At 46.8% G+C, this 22,884-nt stretch overlaps 1 protein-coding gene and 2 pseudogenes across 1 annotated transcript; all 3 read right to left on the reverse strand.

The window, feature by feature from the left end:
* Nucleotides 1-650: 650 nt before the first annotated feature.
* LOC147626847 (uncharacterized) lies at nucleotides 651-3,899 on the reverse strand (annotated as a pseudogene).
* Nucleotides 3,900-14,258: 10,359 nt separating this feature from the next.
* On the reverse strand, nucleotides 14,259-15,076 carry LOC147626848 (uncharacterized). The gene is made up of 2 exons (XM_086816108.1): nucleotides 14,754-15,076; nucleotides 14,259-14,678 (listed from the first exon to the last, which is right to left on the reverse strand). Exons 1-2 carry the CDS (start codon nucleotides 14,967-14,969, stop codon nucleotides 14,553-14,555), a joined length of 342 nt encoding a protein of 113 aa, XP_086672234.1. The 5' UTR covers nucleotides 14,970-15,076; the 3' UTR covers nucleotides 14,259-14,552.
* A 1,383-nt stretch (nucleotides 15,077-16,459) lies between these two features.
* Nucleotides 16,460-17,562, reverse strand: LOC147626849 (18S ribosomal RNA; annotated as a pseudogene).
* Between the last annotated feature and the right edge of the window lie 5,322 nt (nucleotides 17,563-22,884).

A 22,884-nucleotide genomic window follows, 5' to 3' on the forward strand; every position in this document is an offset into this window, starting at 1 on the left:
ACGCTCTCTCTCGAGCTGCATGCATGCATCTGTATCCGCTCTAGCAATAACCATACATGTGTATCCCTGCTAGAGCATGCACACACAACCTGCAGGTATCTTGTAATGACCTGCGTAGCTCCACCATGCTCCATGCCAGTGTCAGTCACCATATGACTAACAACTCCCATTGCAAATGCTCCCACTGTAGCTGCTATGTCGGGTCTCGACACTAGAAGGTCGTATATGAGAATCCCGAACGCTAACGAAACCTGCACAATCTCGGATAACTTGACCATATCAGTCATCCCAGTGCAATATGCATCTACTGCATCATCATTAAGACAAGTCGAGTATGAATGTGTCGATCCCGGGGTACTCGTCATCTTCCCCGCATCCATAGAGATTGGATCCCAGTGTCCTGGCATAACCATGTCACCATCTGGCATAAGCATATCAAGAAATGACTGCATAATCGCTGCATCCGCAGCATCCAAATCAGTCATCTCCGCCATCATACCCGATGGCTCGCCCTGCTGTGACTCAATAGAGCAAAGCCGCTCTACCTCTGCAATCGCTAACTCAACTGCAGACATATCATGCACAGCTGTATCCTCAAGAGAATCGGATGCATCAAAGAACAATGCATCCATTTCTGGCTCCTGAGCACACTAAAGCTCACCTGCGAATGAGACATGTCTCGTCTCTCGCTCATCACACGTCAGTGTCGTAATTGAGACTATGCCGTCTCGTATCTCAGAAACCTGCAAACAATGGGTAAACAATGTAGGACCTAGCTCCTCGCACAATGACTAGGCGACCCAATTGCATGCGAAATGACTGCTCTCCAAGCAGTACACGACATCCACTGTCTGCTAGGTGTCTCATTGAGATCAAACTCTGTGCAATCCCAGGAACATATCGCACATGCCGTAGCACATAAGATGCACCACTGGGTAAAGACAAGCATACATCTCATGCACCCTCTATGTCATACGCTGAACCATCAGCAAGATGAACATGGCCAAGTCTCGCACTAGAGAAAGTGCTAAACCACTCACGACGCGAGGATATGTGGAACTCTGCACAATCATCTAGCAAGCAACGCGAAGAAGTGCCACCTGTACCAGACATGTAAACAAGAGGAACACTAGAGGTAAACGTGACATCACCATCACTAGCTTACTCTGCCACCTCTCTAGTCTGTGTCAATACCACACATGCATCATGCATACATCGTCGTTGTTGCCTCATACGTCTGAAGCAACGTCGTCCAATGTGTCCTGTGTGACCACAATGCCAACATCTGAACTGTCGACAAGAACAAGACCGCCGTCTCTCACGAGTCATCATCGTAGACTTAGAATCATCACACATATCTGCTAGCTGGATGTCAAAACTGTATATGCATCAAAGTGGGAGACCACTCAACCACTATGCTAATCAAGCATAAAACTGCATCAACCTGATGCTCGCATATGCAAACTGTATCTCAAGTATAGCTCTATCAAAGATAACAGAAAGGCAGTGTCTGACCTCTGCTAAGCCAAGCAGAAAATGGCAACGACTCAACACGGGGATAACAGCTCTCAACCGAGCGTAAAGCGCATAACCATATGCGCAAGTAGTGAACAAACACAATGCTCAAAACGCATCCCACAAATAGTGTTGCAAAATCTAACAACTGCGTAACCTATACCTGTAAACCTGTAGAACCTATAACTTGTGACTATGTATAACCCATAGCCACCACTACGAGCATACAAACAATCTCACTCCTGCGAGAGTGGATACAAGAACACAAATCCGTGTCCAAATGATATGCGATATCGATGAATCACATCACCAACCAAATTCAGCACTCAAACCGTGCATAAATGACCACCTGCAAAGAGGAAAAAATAGCTGAAGTTTCAGCCCTCAAATAGCTACAAAATCAGCCAACAAATGTGCCACAAATCAGCCCACAACTGAGCCGAACATAGGCACCTGCAAGGAGGGAAAGATGGCTGAATTTTCAACCCACAAAACAGCCCTCAAACCTGCAAAAAATCCGCTAACAAATAGCCCTGACAGTCTTCTGTATGCAAAGCACACACTGTTCGCTCACCTCCTGCAAATGTCAACTAGCCGAGTGAGCCATACATGAACCTGTAACCTGTCAAATAGCTATGCACAAGTACAGAGACCACATGTCTCGTATCCGCAGAGACCATACATCAAGACCATCTGTAAACATGAGCCAAAGCAAAGCTCAAGCACCTCTCTAACGCATGTCACAATACGCATAAACCTGGCAACAAATCCGGCAAGATAGCCTCAACTTGCATACATAACCATAAGAGCAAAACCGCACAACAAAAGATGATAACAAGTATGTCAAAAGAGTATGCAAGTCCTGTCAAGAGCAACAAATGCTCGAGATGCCAAAACTCTCTTACTCGAGAGCAATCGTAGGGCGCAAATGATGCTCAATACACGCTGAAATCAGCCCATCATGTCACACGGAATCCCTGTCCGAAAAACACGCTACTAGTGTATCCACATGGCACCATAATAGAGCATCAAACTATGCACAAATCGTGCATCACAATCGCATCCACAATGGCTACAAAATCAGCCCATACACATGCCACAATGCCTGTTACTGTCACACCTGTGTATCCAGTGCTCTCTCACGGCAACTAGCTCAAAACCATATGAGCTCACAGCATAATACTCTCCCACGTGAGCGAAATATGCTCAACACCTGTGACTGCAACAAAAGACCTCAAGGCAAACCACCGAGTCAAACACCTGCAATCATTGTCACAATGCCACCTGCAAGTACACATTGTACTCGCATAAACCTGCTCACAACATGCGCACCTGAGCACTTGTAGTAATGTTTTGCACCTGTATGTGGGCTCTATGGGCTGCCAAGTGATACCTGTATGAGCTGAAAACTATTGCCCCAACTATTGAGCAATATGTGTGCACAACTTGGAGGGCAGCAAGCTCACAAAATTGCACAAAAAATAGCTCTAAATTCAGCCCAAAGCTGGCTGAACACCACCTGTGGAAGCTCTGAAACATGCTCGAAGCGTGGGCAAATCATGTGCAAATGTCATACATCAAGTCGAAATGACTAAACATTCTCCAAACACCATGGAGGTAAGCAAGACAGTCTCATACACCGAAGTACACCTGTCTCATATGCAATACATGCACAGCCAACAATTGAGCAAACCACGCTCACCACATCTGCAAAACCCGTAGATCTAATGGCCAAACCAAGTGTACCTATGGATATACCTGCAACTTGTGAAATGCATGTGTGACCTGTGGCACGAGAATGGTGCTCGAATCCACTCACAAAAGAGCCATGGTACTCAACCACAATCACATACATCAATGGAGCATGCTACACAAGACCCTATGCCTTAAACCACCTGCAAATACCTTGTAGATCTGCAAAACAGGCTTCTCGCAGAGCAGAAAATTTTAAAACGCTATTTTGATAGCCAAAACGTCCGAATTCGCCGTTTTTTACACAGACCCGGGTACGTGTGACGGGCCGGCAAAACCAGCCGGGGAAACCGCCGGCATGGGCGTGGCTCCATCGCGGACCATGCCGCCCCCATGCTCGCCCTCTCGAGGGGCCGAGCCCGTCGTATGCCTTCCAGGATCTGTGGACCTTTCGTGGCACGAACCGACTCCGAGTCGGGTGGGCATGGGCGCGGCTCCATTGCGGACCATGCCGCCCCCATGCTCGCCCTCTCGAGGGGCCGAGCCCGTCGTATGCCTTCTAGGATCTGTGGACCTTTCGTGGCACGAACCGACTCCGAGTCGGGTGGGCATCCTGCCCTGCCCCCGCGCTCGACTTCTTCCCTGAGATCCAACAGCTTTCGGCCCCGTGGCCCTGATCCACCACCCGACATCGCGGCACCAAACAAGAAGAGGCCTTCGCCTCACAACCCACCGGACACGCCCCGGGACTCGGCTCCCGTGCCTACGGGCCCCGTGCGTTCCAACCCACGCACATGACGAGTCAACCAAGGGACTCGGCCCACCCCGAGGACCTCCGTGCCCCGACTCGACTCACGACGGTCACTCTTGGGACTTGGCCCACTCCGGGGACCTCCGTGCCCCGACCGCAACTCGACCCGGGACTTGGCCGCCTCTTGGGCCTATGCGCCCCGTCACGCCACGGGCTCGCCCCGTTGACGTCCTCCCATCCAACCTGTGCCTCGCGCCCCGACTTAGCTTACTCGACCTGCTGCTTGATCGCAGCCCGCTCGCTCAGCTTCCCCTTGCTGGCAGCACCAACACATCCCCGGGTCCACCACACAACGCACCCGGTCTCAATATCTACAGCCCGAACCCAGGGCTTTCCGATCGACCGTCCCGACCTATGTACAGTCCGTTCACCAAGGCGTACCCCGGAGGCTCCGGCACAGGAGAACCCCTGATTGCCTCACTCCAAAAGGGTGCGCCAAGAAGCAACGGGCGCTTAGGTGTGAAGGAGGATGTACAAGAGAACCAAGCTCGCTTCAACGAGGCAAGATAGGGGGAGAGTGACTAGCTTAGCTGCTCACTCCCCAAAGTAACTTCATGCAGCATTAGGATGCGAGGCGCTGTGGCGCCACCAGGGCGCACGAGTATGGAGCCGCCATTGGCGAAAAAACGTAACACTCCCCCCGTCCCTAAAAATGTTGATCTCCCGATCAACGGTCGACCAACGAAGAATTTACAACACACGCACTCTCGGGGGTCTTAGCTCGGTGCCTATGAACCGAGCCAGTGTCTGCCCGCTACCTGTAAAAAAACACTTGAAAAATAACGCACGTTCGGGAGGTCTTACCATGCGTCGCTATTAATGCAGGCAGTGTCTAACCCGCTCAGCTGTACACTTCACGGCAAACACACAATCACATAAATTTACAATGAATTGGCGGCCCCAATGACATGACCGTCGATGAAACTTTGAGCCGATAAGGTTGACGTTGCGGCTCCTTCGTGAAGTGCCCTGCGAGCCCGATCAAGTTCCTGGGCCCGCACGATCATCACGCTTTTCAGCCCTTGGATGGCCAGGTAGCGTCTTTGTCGCACAGCTTCCTGAATCCTGATTCAAGGCGTCCGCCAAGAACCGTTTCGTGCGCATGAGTAGGTCCCATGCGCAAGCACCGCAATGTCCCTTGATGGACGGAGGCGGCCGTTTCCACACGTTCACATCGAGCTTCGGCAAGATTGGTGCGTTGAGCCGACAAGCCCGAGTAGCCGCATCTTGCATCACGGCTTCGCTAAGGATCCTCACTGAAAATTTGTCGTTGTCGAGGCAAGGGACCCTTTCTTCATCACGAGACGATGCGACTGTCTCGGCGCGGAAGTGCTTACCCCCCGTTTCGAAAAATGTCGCAAGCATCGACTTGATGGCGATGACTTCCCCGAACGACAGCCGCTTTTGGCGCTTGGATCGTCGGATCAAGCCGGCACCAAAGATGGGCATCAACAGCGTGCACAGTTTCTCGCGATCCTGCACAACCTGCGTAGAACCATCGATGAGGTCGTCGATGGTGAAGCTGCTGGGCACATCCAGTTCAATGAATTCGACCGGTATGCCCAAGGGGTAAGACACACACGGGGGAGTCGGGGATCTCGACTGAATCTTGACGTAACCACAAACTTTGACATCGAGACCCCGTTGAGCAGGAGGCGTTGAACTTGAAGATGAGGCTGCGCTCCCCCAATCCATGCGGTATAATGGCTCTTTGTTCCCAAGCCAGATTTCCGCTTTGACGCGTCCACCTATTCGGACCGCTTCTGCCTGTTTTGCTGCAGATCTACTACCAAGATGCCCACACTGCTCCACCACAAAGGGAGCACACAAGGGGCAATCACTATGCAGCAAAAAACAAGTACCTTGAGCTCCACAATGAGCTCAAAACGTAGCACTCCAAGCTTTGATCTGCTCACCTCTCTCACACACACACGCTCGCAAAGCTGCGAAGCTCGCCATAGCCAAGCTCGAATCCAAGCTCTGATACCAGTTGTGGGGATCGACGGAGCACACACACAAGGAGAGAGGGAGAGAGGAAGAGGGACACAGGATATGGTGCTACCTCATGTAGCTTATTCTGCATCATCCACAATAGAATGGCTATACACTTATGTAGTGTATGTTAGTGTTAGTGGGCGTTCACACTGGGCGGCTGGCCATTGGCCTTTTACCCCAAGAGTAATTCTCCATATAAACATACGCTCTCTCGAAAAGGTTACTCGATGAGAGACAGACCTTGTTCTCTAGGTCGACTTGACCGTAAAGAGCGTAAAGCTGCCTACCTCTTGTCATTTCTTCTGCGGTTACATTATGAGAGAAAAAGAGGAAATGAGTTCTATGCAGATCTTTCATACAGTAGCCCACCATACCTTCAAAGGTGTGCATTTTCATTTGTCGCAAAGCGCGACACATTACGATGCCACCCATCGGCTTGCAGACATCCCATGCAAGAAACTTCTTAATTGTTTTCCCTATAGCAATCAAAGATGTAGACATCAGCATGACAACCATCTGGAAGTGCAAATGATGGACCGTCCCCCCCTTCTCCAAGGAGAACAAACCCTTCACACACTCCAGACGGACAAACTCCTCCAATGGTTCCCAGAAAGCAAGGTCCACATCGCCATTGCCCACGTCTACGGTCACAGAAACCTCGAACATCCTTTGCCTCTTCTCTTTTGGAAAAGATAGACACTTGCTGACAGAAGGGGTGCTCTTCACCGAAGAGGCCAAGACAGAGCGCCCTGCATCCGAAGAACCCGCAAGGGGAAAAAAAAGAAAGACGGAATTCAGATTTTTTATGCCAATAATATTCTGGGAACAAATGAGAGAGCGCACAGAAACAGACAGCGTGTAGCGTTCTGCAAAGAAGTATAAAATATGCACTGTTATTCAATTTCTTATTTTCTGCAGAAATCAGAAAAAGAGGACAGATTTCAATAAAAGACAGACCTATATTTTTTTCTTGATCTGCGAAAACAAAATATGAAGGACAATCTTTCTAGAAACGCGAAAAAAGAAATCACCAGATGATCTCGCGTTTCTCTTGACGGATTTAAGATTGGGTACCAGCGCTTGGGTGCCAGGAGGTGTCAACACACGTGGAGTCTTGCTCCGCTTTGCAATGGCGTTGCATGCAAGCTTCTGGAGTGGCAAAGTGGAAGGAGAGGAATCCAAAGGAGCAGACTCAGAGCGGCAGACGAGATCGGGAGAGTCCGGGAGACCAACGGAAGTACGGTTGGTCTTGTCTTTCAAGGGCTTCCTTCTAGGAGGCATGCAAGCAGAACCAGGCGGAGCAACACAGACATAAAGAAGACTGCGAGCAGGTTTTTTATAACAGGGAACGAGCTTACCTCCATGTGGTGAACCATGCGGAAGCACGTGAAGGTAAGACCAGCCATGGTGAGTTGCCATGTTGGGCGACGCTCAGTGATTCAACAAGGACAACAGTAAAAAACAAAAAAGGGGAAATAGAGCAAACCTTTGTATGACGAGCGGGGACGACGTTTGCGGATCGAAGGCCATGTGCAAAAGCAATCCAGCACCTGCAGATTTTGCACGAGGAGGACGAGGACCAGGGTTGCGGGGCAAACGACACAACAACGTCTAGGGCATGCGGGACGCAAAGATGACGATTCAAAAGCGGAAATAGTGGAAGATAACTTACCTGCCAGAATTTCAAGTGTCTTGCAAGAGAAAGACGAGCCGGGAGATAACGCAGGATTGCATGCAAAGGCCGGCGCCATGCAGGACGGAAAGATATAGATTAACAAGCGGAAATAGTGGAGGACATCTTACCTGGCGGAATTTACTGGGTTTTGCAAGGGAAAGAGGCACACGGAGCTCCCGCAGGTTTGCATGCAACAGACGGCGGCATAGAGGATGAGCACGACGAGTGGCAGGCGGGGACGACGATGCGTACAAAGTGGAGGAGAAATCATATGCTCACGTTGTCGTGACGTGGGCGGTATCGCTGGGAAAGTGCGAGACTTCTGGCTGTGAGAGTAGCTTTCAAATCCCAGCAAGGAAACAAAACATATAACTCTTCAAGGGAAATCACCAGCAGAGGCTGGAACCATCATATTTACATACTAATCTCAGCAAGACATATGAGTTACACCAAAAACCATCATAGGCATCATGGCTCAAACCAAAATCCATGGTTGATAACATTATAACCCACTCTTTTGATCCACAAATCCATAGAAAAGACAGCCTCAAATGGCTCACAAATCTCTCCTCGTTATCGTCAGCAAAATCACACCATAGAAATGCTCATCACCCCTTCTCTTCCACAGTACAGCCCAAAGCCCACTGAGATGGCTTGCCTATTGCATTTCTTGGATTCATAACAAGGCCCTAGGGGTTCATGTTTTGCTGCCATCACTAGTAACAACAGAGAGAAACCAATGATGCTCCACTACCAACCTTTCTCTTCCACAGTACAGCCCGAGCTAGCTGAGCTCGTTTACATGCACAAATGACACGAGAGATTTACAAAAAAAACTTTAGACTTCCAGCTGAGATCATCCCTTCACAGCCCTTCCTCCTCTCTGGTTACCTGTCGCGCCTCAGTAGGGCCATTTCTCCCTTCTGGACCCCGGCCCCTTCACGTACCAAGCGGCCCTTTCCTTTTACCAGCCTTGCGCCTCTGGTTTCCCAGCAGCCCTTTCCCAGTGCGGTTCCCCCCCCACACACACAGAATCCCTAGCCCGGTTCTTCCCACACCAGCTGCGCCTCGTGTACTCAACAAGAACCCCTTCCCATCCCTCTGCTCTCTAACAAACTCCCAGCCATTCACGTACAAGGCGGCCAACAGGCTGACGCAGGCAGTTCACTAGTGCCCCCTCAGCGCTTCCCCTTCCCTTCAAACCTGTCTGGGAGCTCTCTTTAACCCCTCACAAAGACAACCTGCAAAATGTGTTGGAAAAGACCCAGAAACCATGAGCTTCTCTCCGCAGGCACCTCCGAGAGCTCGAACCCGGTAAAGAAAGATGTGGACGCGGAAGTGGAAATGGAAGTGGAAGTGGATCACCCTTCTGTCAGCAGCTGCTGCGCTCTTTACACGCCTCTTTCCCTGCAGTTCAATCAGAGCCCCCCCACTAGGCCCTCTCCAGACCTTCCTTTTTTCCTGCTTTTCCCAGGGTGGCCCGGTCTCCTTTTCCTTCACGCCTTCTCGCTTCTCCACCCGCTTCTAGATGGCGAGTTGGCAGCCCATAAGGCCTTCCATGTGGCCTCCTACAAATTGGCCATGTGCATCATATTTTTTTATTTATTTATTACTTCAAAATAATGGCCACCACTTACAATAGCCTCTCCTTCTCCTTGTGCTTCGGGTCATCACACCACGCCCACAATTGAGCTCATATTCATAGGGAGTGCTTGGTCTTTTGCTAGTAGACCTTGGTGACTACACATATTAACTGCTCCAACACATGCCACTGTATCTGAGTGGATACCTTCCATATCTGTCCTTGCTGCTCAGGGCCCAGATTCCACATAAGTTGTTCCATGAACATGCTTTCACTGCATAGACGTGCCACAGCACGACATCCACCCCCTCTAAACCTGCACATCCTCCGGTATGTGCCACACAGGTCCTGGAATTCAGTATCCATGCATTATTTGCACACCAACATTGGTATATGTACAAGCATCCAACTAGGCGTCTTAAACCCTGTCAAACCTGACCCAGTTGGTATCACCCTAGTAAACATGAAACAGTAGAAGAATATACATAGTGCCACTCACAAGGGGTTATCCTTTGTTGAAACATAGCATGACATCTTAACCTACCCCCCTAGCCTGCAAGATATTTATATCTTAGCAATCACATCTGAATGGTTCTGCTTTCCCACCTGGATCAAATACCAACCGCTTTTGGCATATGTGCCATATCCTTTGCTCATATGAAGCCCTATCCTCACTTAGATTCCCTGCATATGCATAATTACCCTCATCATTCAAAGTGGGATGCTCTTCAAAATAATTTCCTTCAAAATTTTCCTCAGGCCATGTTTGAAGCCTTTGCACCACATATTGTATGGCCACACCAAGTAACAACTGCATTAACAGCATGGAACACACACTTGGTAACATCCCATCCAAATCTACCTTGCCCGGATTTTATTCTCCTCACATGCATATTCATGTATACCCTCTATTAAAACCTGCTCTTCAATTAGCAAAGTAGTTGGTCCCTCGTCTTCAAGTTCAAAATCTTGATCCAAACCTTCATCACAAAAGCCACTCACATCATCCTGCTTATAAGCATCATAACCAGATAAGAATGCAGTAATGATAGCATCTTCTTCTTGTCCTAGATCTTCAAACTCTGCAATCATGCTTTCAGCAAAAAACATTGGTTCTTGTAGCTCTTCGCACATACGATATGTCACCTGAGGAATACCCTTTGAATGGGTGCTTTTGTCATGAGAATCCTCGAGTTTAGAAAGCTTACATGAGAGTTCACTCACTGTATTCTTTCTAGGTTGCAGCAAAGCATCCCTTTTAGCACTGTGAATGTCTTGCTGTTCACTAACGGCTACTTGCAGTTCCAATTTAGCATAGACAGCCTCAATGATCTCTGCATCAGTCTTGAATAGCAATTGATTATCCTCCATATGACATAATTCCACGACTGCTTCTAAATTGGACCGGATTGTTGCTGGAACACTATCACAGCTCACATTATACCTCATTTCATCACCCTTTTGCTTTTTCTTTTCCCAAGTAAGTTGCTCCTGCTTTAGGTTCATGGAACTCGCATAAATAAGTGCATCTGCAAAATCACTCCATCGTTTGGAGTGATACTCTGCTAGTTCCAGCACTTTATCTTTTAAATCAGGACTTATAAGGTGTGCAAAAGATACAATCATCATGTTTTCTGGAACCCCTTGATTCTTCATCTCTGTCTCGTAACACCTTAGATAGCTTTCTAGATCGAAACCATCAAATATATTGACCCTATCATATACCAATTGCACCGCAATTTCCACCGCTTCCTGAATTCGCTTTTCTTCTTCAATCTTCCTGAAATGCTCTTCAAGCTCTTTCATCTCTGCATATAAATGCTCCATTTTGCTAGCCATCTCTACGTACTCTCACACCAGCGGTTTCACGTCGGGTTCACCAAAGCTGTCGTAACGTGGGCGGTATCGCTGGGAAAGTGCGAGACTTCTGGCTGTGAGAGTAGCTTTCAAATCCCAGCAAGGAAACAAAACATATAACTCTTGAAGGGAAATCACCAGCAGAGGCTGGAACCATCATATTTACATACTCAGCAAGACATATGAGTTACACCAAAAACCATCATAGGCATCATGGCTCAAACCAAAATCCATGGTTGATAACATTATAACCCACTCTTTTGATCCACAAATCCACAGAAAAGACAGCCTCAAATGGCTCACAAATCTCTCCTCGTTATCGTCAGCAGAATCACACCATAGAAATGCTCATGACCCCTTCTCTTCCATAGTACAGCCCAAAGCCCACTGAGATGGCTTGCCTACTGCGTTTCTTGGATTCATAACAAGGCCCTAGGGGTTCATGTTTTGCTGCCATCACTAGTAACAACATAGACAAACCAGTGATGCTCCACTACCAACCTTTCTCTTCCACAGTACAGCCCGAGCTAGCTAAGCTCGTTTACATGCACAAATGACACGAGAGATTTACAAAAAAAACTTTAAGCTTCCAGCTGAGATCATCCCTTCACAGCCCTTCCTCCTCTCTGGTTACCTGTCGCGCCTCAGTAGGGCCATTCCTCCCTTCTGGACCCCGGTCATTCCTCAGTAGGGCCATTCCTCCCTTCTGGACCCCGGTCCCTTCACGTACCAAGCGGCCCTTTCCTTTTACCAGCCTTGCGCCTCTGGTTTCCTAGCAGCCCTTTCCTAGTGCGGTTCCCCCCCCACACACACAGAATCCCTAGCCCGGTTCTTCCCACACCAGCTGCGCCTCGTGTACTCAACAAGAACCCCTTCCCATCCCTCTGCTCTCTAACAAACTCCTAGCCATTCACGTACAAGGCGGCCAACAGGTTGACGCAGGCAGTTCACTAGTGCCCCCTCAGCGCTTCCCCTTCCCTTCAAACCTGTCTGGGAGCTCTCTTTAACCCCTCACAAAGACAACCTGCAAAATGTGTTGGAAAAGACCCAGAAACCATGAGCTTCTCTCCGCAGGCACCTCCGAGAGCTCGAACCCGGTAAAGAAAGATGCGGACGCGGAAGTGGAAATGGAAGTGGAAGTGGATCACCCTTCTGTCAACAGCTGCTGCGCTCTTTACACGCCTCTTTCCCTGCAGTTCAATCAGAGCCCCCGCACTAGGCCCTCTCCAGACCTTCCTTTTTTCCTGCTTTTCCCAGGGTGGCCCGGTCTCCTTTTCCTTCACGCCTTCTCGCTTCTCCACCCGCTTCTAGATGGCGAGTTGGCAGCCCATAAGGCCTTCCATGTGGCCTCCTACAAATTGGCCATGTGCATCATATTTTTTTATTTATTTATTACTTCAAAATAATGGCCACCACTTACAATAGCCTCTCCTTCTCCTTGTGCTTCGGGTCATCACACCACGCCCACAATTGAGCTCATATTCATAGGGAGTGCTTGGTCTTTTGCTAGTAGACCTTGGTGACTACACATATTAACTGCTCCAACACATGCCACTGTATCTGAGTGGATACCTTCCATATCTGTCCTTGCTGCTCAGGGCCCAGATTCCACATAAGTTGTTCCATGAACATGCTTTCACTGCATAGACGTGCCACAGCACGACAACGCGTGCGTGCATGCAAAGGCAAGGACGAGCACGACGAGTGGCATCCGTGCGGCTTTATTGCTAATTTCAAGCATAGCATGCATGATGGATCGCTGCGTGTTAATATGGAGTTATTTTTTGTAAGGACCTAGCAAAAAATGAAAAAAACCTTATTACAACTAATTAATAGACCTTAATTTTCGACATAGTGGCCCCTTATTGATATGACAATGGCACAAGCCTTGTCCACCTTATGTTTCCAAAGCCAAGCTGACTTGATTCACTAGAGGCGGAATTTTAATGCTTGGCAATGAGGAGGGCAAGTCTAGCTATGGACATACCAGTTCCTTCAATGTTCGACACGTTTCCACATTGGATATTGTCTATGAGGATCAACCATGGAAGAGACGCCTCTCTATGGAGTTTTTAGAGCTCATTTTCATACTTGAGCCTAAGCACATTTGTCATATATATATATATATATATATATATAGGTACAATTCGGAGCAACTTCAAAAATTCACTTATCCGCCATGACGCAAATTGGCAAAAACGGGCTAATTTGAGCTCAGGAAGCTCGAATCGAGGCATGGTTTGACCCGTAGCATTAGTATGAGGTTACTGAGCACAACGATGCAATAAAACGCTAGGGATTAGTCGGGCACATCGTAGGTATAAGCACTTAGACCCTTTTTAGAGTTCATTTGTATTTTTTGTGTGAGAGAGCTAGAGCACCTAGAGCGGGTGACCTTCCAGCGCTTCGTACGAGCTACACACGCACACCCACACCGATCCATAAGAGGTATAGTTCAAGTATACCTTAAAGTTGATGTGTATGCATGCCTTGCACAAAAACACTAAAGCATGAGCTAGGAACGGTGAGAAACGGTTCTGCACAGAACCGCACACACAACACATTGCATGACAGCTCAAAACAAATCTAAATAGCACAAAAATTGCATGAGAGCATAGGCACAGATTGGGCATCAAGCACGAACAATCATAGTTTGAAAAAGAGCTGGCCACCACTATAAGAAGATGGCCAAACACCAAGGCCTATACCGACGTCGTAAGACTGGGCTTAAAATAGCCCCGTCATTGGTATGCACCTCAGAAACAACGGCGGTCTCATAACAGCATTCCAGTGCAAATACCAACGCATATACCGTCGTTTTGAGCAGTAAATGTTTTTAGACGGAATGGCTCCAAATAGAAACCAAATGTATATACTTCCTTCAGTACCATATCAGTTGTACTCTTTATTGTACATTAAGATAAAATTAAGAAGACCAGAAAGAGGCCAATAACGATAACGTTAAAAATAACAACAAGAGACCAATAACCATAACGTTAAAAGACCAACAATAGGCCAATAACCATAACCATAACGAAGAACCATAACCATAACGATAAAAAGACCAACAAGAGGTCAATAAATATGTGCAGGATAGAATTGATTACATCATAATGAGAGCTAAACAAATCTTCTCTAAATCCAAAAATTGACATCAATTTGAAAATACATCATGAAATGCTAAAGAAAATTAGCTCAAGTGATTACATCATAAGGATCTAAAAAATGTTCTTGAAATCCAAAAATTGGCCTAAATGTCCATGATACATCATAAAAAGCAATAAATATGCACTACTCAAAACCCAAAAAGTGACATATAACCTGCACAAACAAGCAAACACGAAAATGCAAAGAAAAATTAGAAAGTGTTGTACGTGTTATGATGCTAGAAATAAAAATGCACTAAGTTTAGAATACTTGCCAGGTCAATATGTGAACTTGGACCAATCAACTGTCTCACTCGTTGCAATTTCTTCTAACAAATCCAGCGTCCCATGTTTGTATGCATATCTTTCCTCCTCAGCCGTTGGCTCACGACCCACACAGCGCTCCTATATGTACAAATCACTTAAATTAAGTCTCATGTGTATGAAAAAATCACAAACAACAATTATGAAAATACTTACAAAGACTGGGCGCATCGACTCGTATCCACCGCTCCCAAGATGCGATGAACCCACACTCTCCAGTCGTGTGGCTGCGGCCTCTCTCTGCTGCCTGAATTTGTTTGGCGTATCCCTGGGCTCGTGTGCTATGATCTCCCACTCCTCTGCATCAAGCCAAGTTGGCTTGGGTCTACCATCTCGGAAAGCGTCCCTCGCCTCTGACCTACGATGGGACATGCACTGCTTGCAAACCTCTTTGATCCAATAATTGCTTACTGTTTCCCTTGGATCAGCTGGCCTATACTCACTTTTGATTGCTTCAATAATGTAGTTCTTTCTTTCTTTATCTTGTAGTTCTTTCTTTCCCTTGGATCAGCTGGCCTATACTCACTTTTGATTGCTTCAATAATGTAGTTCTTTCTTTCTTTATCTTGTTCATCCCATTTGGTCATAATTCTATGACCAAATTGTATGGTGCACATTAGGAGAATTTTGAGCTCATTCGGAGGGCCTTCTAAGAAATTCACGAAACTTGTATTTTCTTGTTGGCATTAATTTCTCAACCATGCAAACTGCCTCAATGGCGTTTAGGCGAGCTACCTCTAGTGTATCTCTCCGTATTTCTTTCGCAGAGATCCAGCGCACCAAGGAGCTAATTTTGTAGATGGTGGCTCGTAACTCCTCGGTGAGACAATCTTTTATTGCTATGGGTAGCACAAATTGCAAGAATTTGTGCCAATCATGCGACTTGAGGCCACATAGCTCATCATCTTTTGTAAATGCCCCCTTCAAAGAATGCATGAATCTTGTTGGAGTGCAAAATCCATAAATGGATCTTTTTACCTGTTGTTGTTCTGTCTTGCTCAACACCCAAGGTGCTTTTGGTAGTAGCAACTTGCCATTAGGCCTTGTGCGTGCCCAAAGATCTGGCCTCCTTTCAACATGTTGTAGGTCATCTCTTTGACCCTTGCTCTCTTTTTGAGACTTGAGACTTGTTGGTAGCAGACGAGAGACTTGAGACTTGAAACTTGTTGTCTCAAGTCTCTTTTTGTTGAGACTTGAGACTTGAGACTTGTTGGTTTGTAGAATTGAGACTTGTTGGTAGCGGCTTTGTGGCTTGCAGCTTATAGACTTGTAGCTTGCGGCTTGCCCGCAAGTCCACAAGCCCACACACCCACAAGATTTGTGGACTTGTGGACTCTCTTGTGGGCTTGAGGACTTACAGCTTTTGGCTTGCGGTGGATCGGAGAAGAGAAGAGAAGAGGAGAGAGAGAGATTAGCAATCTAGCAACAACACTAAACACACACACATACCAATCCAAAAGCATGCAATAGCAAGAAGAAAGAAACATGCATGCTTCACCATAGCACAAAAGGCAAGAGCTAGAAAACTCAAGACTTCAAAAGTGAATAATGGGATTGGCCCTTTCTCATTAGCAAAACTGACTTATATACCTCTCCCATAAGTTAGAGTGCCCAGCCGCCCATGAGATGTCCGGCGGCCGTCTTCTTCAAAATCCCTAAGCTACTGGCTTTCATGAGTACAGCCGGCTCTACACATGTTGTAGGCTCGGCCCGCATTTACAAAATATCCAGCGCTTAGCGCGGTTTTCACAAAAAGGTTATATTACAAGCGCATCCGCGCGTTAGGGTGTTAGTGTGAAAAGGCGAGCGGACGATCCTGCTAACCGGAGGTGCGAAGCGGGTTAACACGACCATACTCCCCCCGGAACCCAAAAACTTTGATTTCTCATAAGGCGCTGGCGGAGTCATCAAAGTAACATCCGCCAATCCCTAGTCGGCATCGTTTATGGTTGAGACTAGGACGGTATCTGATCGTCCTCGAGCCCCCAACTTTCGTTCTTGATTAATGAAAACATCCTTGGCAAATGCTTTCACAGTAGTTCCTCTTTCATAAATCCAAGAATTTCACCTCTGACAATGAAATACGAATGCCCCCAACCATAATCATTACTCCGGTCTTGAAGCACAATAGGACCAGAGTCCTATCGCATTATTCCATGCTAATGTATTCAGAGCATAGGCTTGCTTTGAGCACTCTAATTTTTTCAAAGTAACATCGCCGAATCCGCGTCCCAGCCAATTAAGGTGAGGAGCGCGTCCCCGACAGAAAGGGCCGAGCGACCAGTGCACACCAAAAGAGGCGGACCGCTCGCCTTGCCCCGCCTCGAGATCCAACTACAAGCTTTTTAACTGCAACAACTTAAACATACGCTATTGGAGCTGGAATTACCACGGCTGCTGGCACCAGACTTGCCCTCCAATGGATCCTCGTTAAGGGATTTAGATTGTACTCATTCCAATTACCAGACTTGAAAAAGCCCACTATTGTTATTTATTGTCACTACCTCCCCGTGTCGAGATTGGTTAATTTGCATGCTTGCTACCTTCCTTGGATGTGGTAGCCGTTTCTCAGGCTCCCTCTCCGGAATCGAACCCTAATTCTCCGTCACCCGTCCCCACCATGGTAGGCCTCTATCCTACCATCGAAAGTTGATAGGGCAGAAATTTGAATGAAGCATCGCCGGCACCAAGGCTGTGCAATTCGGGAAGTTATCATGATTCACCGCATAACCGGGCAAGCCCGCATCAGCCTTTTATCTAATAAATGCGTCGCTTCCAGAAGTCGAAATTTGGTGCACGTATTAGCTCTAGAATTACTACAGTTATCCAAGTAGCAGGTACCATCAAAGAAACTATACCTGATTTAATGAGCCATTCGCAGTTTCACAGTACAAAAGAGTTTATACTTACACATGCATGGCTTAATCTTTGAGACAAGCATATGACTACTGGTAGGATCAACCATGTAGCTATCCTCGGTCACACGAGCGGCCCGAATCACCGGAGCCGGGTGCTTCCGATTCATTCCATGCACTTCACGACGCGGATGCGAGCGGCCCGAGCCGACCAAACGGCCGTCGCGGGGCCATCGAAACGGGGTCGCCGCCAGGTCAGGCATGAGGCACTCGCGTCATCCACGTTATGCGATCGCACGGCTACTCACCAAAATGCAGAAGGGCCGGGCACCAGCAGGATGGGCCATTACGCGGCGACTGCCGGTCGGCTCACCTCCCGCGGATGCGCCCTTGCTTGCCTGTAACACGGGTCGGCAAGGCCGTGACGATTCCGGCACCGTCCTCGTCGTCTCACATGTAACATCCCGGGGTCGGGCCGGGTGGAGAAACGGAGGCCGCCGTCGTCCGCCGGCGGCTGCTACGTCTCGCACCGAGCAAAGCCTCGTCGGGGGCACAACGCGCCTTGCTCGCACCGACGGGGGCATAGCCCGTACACCGGCGGCTCGGCTCACCGTCTAAGGCACACGGGTTCGGGACCTTCCGTATCGATACAAGACGCACACGCCGTCGCGGCGGGCGAGGCCCGCCGCCTTGATCACGTTCTGGGAATTTGAGGAAGCATTGTCAGCTTGCATGTGTATCTCGATGTGCATATCGATCTGCAAGCAGAGCTGAGAATTTAGCGTCAACGGATTTGGACGGTTGTGCATCCGAGGAGTCGCAAGAGAGAGACCGAGCTTTGCAATCAAGAGATTTTCTGTGTGGCTTCACCCGGCTCCATCGAGATCGTCGGCGGCTGCGTTTCCCCAGTTTATTAAGGAAGTGTTTACCATCAAATTGATCGAAGAGCTGCGTCTATATCATCCGTAGCTATTTCTTTTTCACATCGGAAGTGTGCAGTATAGAGGTGTTGGGCCGCTGGCATGGACGGGCAATGGACACAGGGTCGACAATGGTGGGAAATGTCCATTGCTGCGAATTGTGACATCCATGGACGAACAAATGAGAAAACTTGCGCCTGGCAAAGTGTCCGAAGATGACAAGCTTATAGAATACGATGCTTTGTTGCTGGATCATTTTTTTCAGATATTGCATGATTTATACGATGAAGAGACACAAGAAAGGGTTAGTAAAAATCATGCGCGGAAGGTTTCTTGGCGATTTCGGCACTTTGCAATGAAGTGATTAGTTCTGGTGGTTGGTATTGGGTGCAATTGCCGCAGAGAAGGTCGTTATTCTAAGTTAGTGAGGCGAGAACGAGGGAAACAAAGACTCCACGAGCAAGGACAACGGCTCGTCACCCACATCCCAAGTTATGCTGGACGTTGAGAACATGCTAATCACGGCCACCGTGGAGAGGTTGTTACATCCTGTGCGAGATCGCATAATCGCGGAGCTCCACGAGGAGATCGAGATTCACTACCGACGTCCCAAATGTCGAATTGATCCTCAATGCTTCGATCCTATTCTCTATCTCCGCAATCGCTCAGCAACCTTCTTGTTTTTGCCTGCTTTTATTGAAGGCAAAGGATTTTGCTCCTCCTCTGTAACGTTCTTGTTGCAAGCACATCTATTACCCACCTTGAAGCAGCTGCCATTTTTTTCTATTTCGTGTAGCAGAAACGGATACTGTGAAGCACCGCAGAGACTAAACAAAAAGCCATCGTAGCGACAATTATCGCGAAACTTATTGTGGTTGTAAAAAGCTGGATCAAATTGGCGCCACCGCTGAACAATTGTTTTTGTTCGTTGGATGCATTCTTCAATCGGAACACGGTATGCACTACAGAGAAGCTAATTTCCGGCGCCGAGGATTTACAACCTGCATTATCTCTCCCTAATAATAATATATGTAAAGGAGAAAGGCAAAGTGTGCAAGGCGCTCTCCTTTACATATCGGAACGGCAATGATCTGGTGAGAGAAGACGAAACCCTAGCCGATCTGCGAGAGCGCACAGAGACTCTGAGAGCAGAGCCTTCTGTCTCTCGCCTCCAAAAATGAACAGAGGAGACTAAGCCCGAAGGCTCACCTTGTCAACAGAAAGCCGGCCACCTTCCACCCTCGCATAAACAGTTCGCAAAAAGATCTCCGCCTCTCTTAACCCTCCCTTTTAAGCCTTCGCTGCTTACAACAAACCGTTTCTGAACCGTTCGCTTTGTCTCCCCTTTTGCGGCTGCCTCTGCACCGTCGATCCATCTCCTTCCCCAATCTCGACCGTCCATTTGGTTATATTAAAGTTTCAATTTCGATAAGATATGTAAATCCAGGCTGTCATTTCATTTAGGTTTAAACCTTTACGTTTCACATCTTAGGCACATGAAAAAGAAAAGACACCATTCAACACGTGTCCCTTCTATTTAGACACCTACCCACAGGGCTAGAATCTGAAGGTTGCAGTACCCTTCCAAAGGGGTTTTACCCTTCACATGAAGGGTTTTTTCACAAGTGGCCTTCAAAAGAAACATCAAAGATAAGATTACCCTTCAACTTTGAAGGGTAAGGAGTTTTTCAAATTTTCAAAAGAAGGGTCATACATAAATTTTTCAAAAGAAGGGTCATACATAAATTTTTCCTTCTATGAGAATTTGGAAATGTGTGTATATGTGTGTGTAAGATGTAGGATGTAGGTTGTAACTTTGTACATTGTAACTTGTAAGTGGGTAGTCGGATCTTGTAAGTTGAGATTCTAATCTCTCAATTCACTTGTAAGTTAAGATTCTAATTTCTCAATTCTAGTTTCTATAAGCTACTATCATATCTACCATGATTTATAATTCATTATAAAATCTACATTCTAGAATGTACCTAATTTGGCTAGCTACCACAAAGTGAATGCACATTGCACATAGAGGGTTAGTGAATTGGTGTGTTCATTGCTATTCTTATTTCCAATATTTTCAACCAAACAAAGTGCCATCTTCTTTTTCATTCTTGTTTTCATGAATCACCATGTAAAAGTAGGCTGTTGAAAACAAAAATAGAGATATTATTAGTCATAGAAGAAACAAGATATGCGGGAAGAAAAAAGAGACGATGGAGATGAGGACATTGAAAAAACAAAGATGGTGACTTGTTTGAAAAAGAAATATAGAGAGATCATGAATAATAGGAGGAGGAAGGTGCGGATGAAGAGCTGCATAGGAAGAAAAAAGAAACAATGGAGATGGGGGTTAGAGATGAGGAATAATAGGAGGAGGAAGGTGCACATGAAGGAAAAAGAGAGAGAGAGAGAGAGAGAGAGAGAGAGAGAGAGAGAGAGAGAGAGAGAGCATACAATAGTTGTGACCCTCAACTTCATGCCCGCAAAAAGGAATCTTTTTGGAATCCACTCATCGGATTTCCAAAAAGTGCTCATGAGAAATTGCTCGCCAAATAACATCCCCCTTCTCTCTATTAACAACTCATATTTTGAAGAACATCTATCTGAGCTATATCCACTAGATATTACTAGCATTGAAAGCACAAGAGTTAAGAAACTCAGTTTAGAAAAGCAAGTCTTTTACACTAAGACTATTTTTCTTGATTTAAACATTAATCTGATTGCTTTGACTCTCTTAATGATAGGATTATCTGGCACTGAAACTGCTCCAAGAAATACTTTCCTGCTCAGGGCGTCAGCTACAACAATCTCCTTCCCTGGGCGATAGACAATATCAAAATCATATTCTTGTAGTAACTCCATCCATCTGCGTTGCCGCATTTTGAGATTCGCCTGAGTGAAAATCCATTTCAAACTCTTATGATTGGTAATCAGCTTGAATCTCCAACCGAGAAGATAGTGTCTCCAAACCTTCAATGCGTGAACAACGGCCAACAATTCCAAGTCATGTGTAGCATAGTTGGCCTCATAAGGCTTCAACTTTCGTGATGTAAATGCTACTGGCCTTCCTTCTTGAACTAAAACACCTCCAATTGCTAGACCGCTTGCATCGATCACAACTTCAAACTCTGCTGAGAAATTTGGAAACTTAAGACACAGCGCTGAAGTAACAATCCTCTTCAGTTCATCAAAACTCTTCTGTACGTCTGGCGTCCAATCAATCTTTACTCCCTTCTTCAAAAGCTTAGTGAGTGGTGCTGCAATATTGGCATATCCTTGGATAAAAATCCGGTACCAACCTGTGATTCCCAAGAAACCACGCACTTCACTAACTGTCATGGGTTCCGGCCACTCAACAACGGGTCCACTGAAATTCCTTCAGATGATACAATAAACCCAAGATATTAAATCTGCGGTGCAAAGAACTTGCACTTACTCTTCTTCGCATACAGCTTGTTCTTCCGCAGGAGTTGAAGAACTAGCCGTACCTGATTCTCATGTTCCTCCTCACTCTTAGAATAGACTAGGATGTCATCAAAGAAAACAAGAACGAAGTCATCTAAGTAAGGTCTAAAAATATCTTGCATCAGCCGATTAAAGGTTGTTGGTGCATTAGTCAATCCAAAAGACATTACCGTGAATTCGTAATGACCATACCGAGTATTAAAAGCTGTCTTCAGAATATCTGAATCCTTGACCCTAATCTGATAATACCTTGATCATAAATCGATCTTTGTAAAGACCTTTGCTCCATGCAATCTGTCTAACAGTTCATCAATTCGGGGAATAGGGTACTTATTCTTGACAGTGACCTGATTCAATCCTCGGTAGTAATTGCACAAACATAAAGTTCCATCTTTCTTCTGAAATAATACAGGTGCTCCCCGCGGTGAATTACTGGGATGAATAAAGCCTTCCTCCAGTAACTGCCTGAGTTGCTCCTTCAATTCAATCGCTTCGAGAAGTGACATCTTATAGGGTGCCTTAGACATAGACTCACTTCCGGCTCATGGTCTATCTCTTTAGACAGAGGAAGATCAGTGAGATCTTCTGGGAATACATCTGAGAAATCTCAAAGCCATCGAGGTTCTGAAGAGTTCCCTGGGTCTCCTACTTTATTCAGCTTGACCACGAATATACGCTGTCCTGAACGAAGTCCCTTCTGCAGTCGCTTTGCCTTAGACAACTGTGCCTTCGGTCTACCATTTGTACCATGCACAAACACATCCTGACCTTTGCCATCCTTGAACGAAAACGTGCCTTGAGCACAATGGATGCTGGCCTGATTCGCTATTAGCCAATCCATTCCTAAACTTCCATCATAACCCCCTACAGGTAAAGTCCTGTAAAATGCTAGCGTAGGTTTTCCCCCTATTTCAAAATCTAGGGTACCCACTGCATGACGAGATATTACTTCTCGTCCGTTGGCCACTTCAATAATCATTGCACTAGTCGGATACTAGCTCAACTCTAACTTTCTCAGACACTTCGGTGAAAGAAATGAATGCGTAC

Source organism: Cibotium barometz, chromosome 21 (assembly GCF_041138505.1).
Source record: "Cibotium barometz isolate CiBa-2024 chromosome 21, ASM4113850v1, whole genome shotgun sequence".
NCBI lineage: Eukaryota > Viridiplantae > Streptophyta > Polypodiopsida > Cyatheales > Cibotiaceae > Cibotium > Cibotium barometz.

Bases quoted from the DNA above. Each gene is read 5' to 3' on its own strand.
- LOC147626848 (XM_086816108.1), bottom strand. From the start codon at position 14,969: ATGTCCCATCGTAGGTCAGAGGCGAGGGACGCTTTCCGAGATGGTAGA. The intron at 14,679-14,753 runs GTAAGTATTTTC...TTGTACATATAG, and splicing joins AGTCGATGCGCCCAGTCTTT to GAGCGCTGTGTGGGTCGTGA.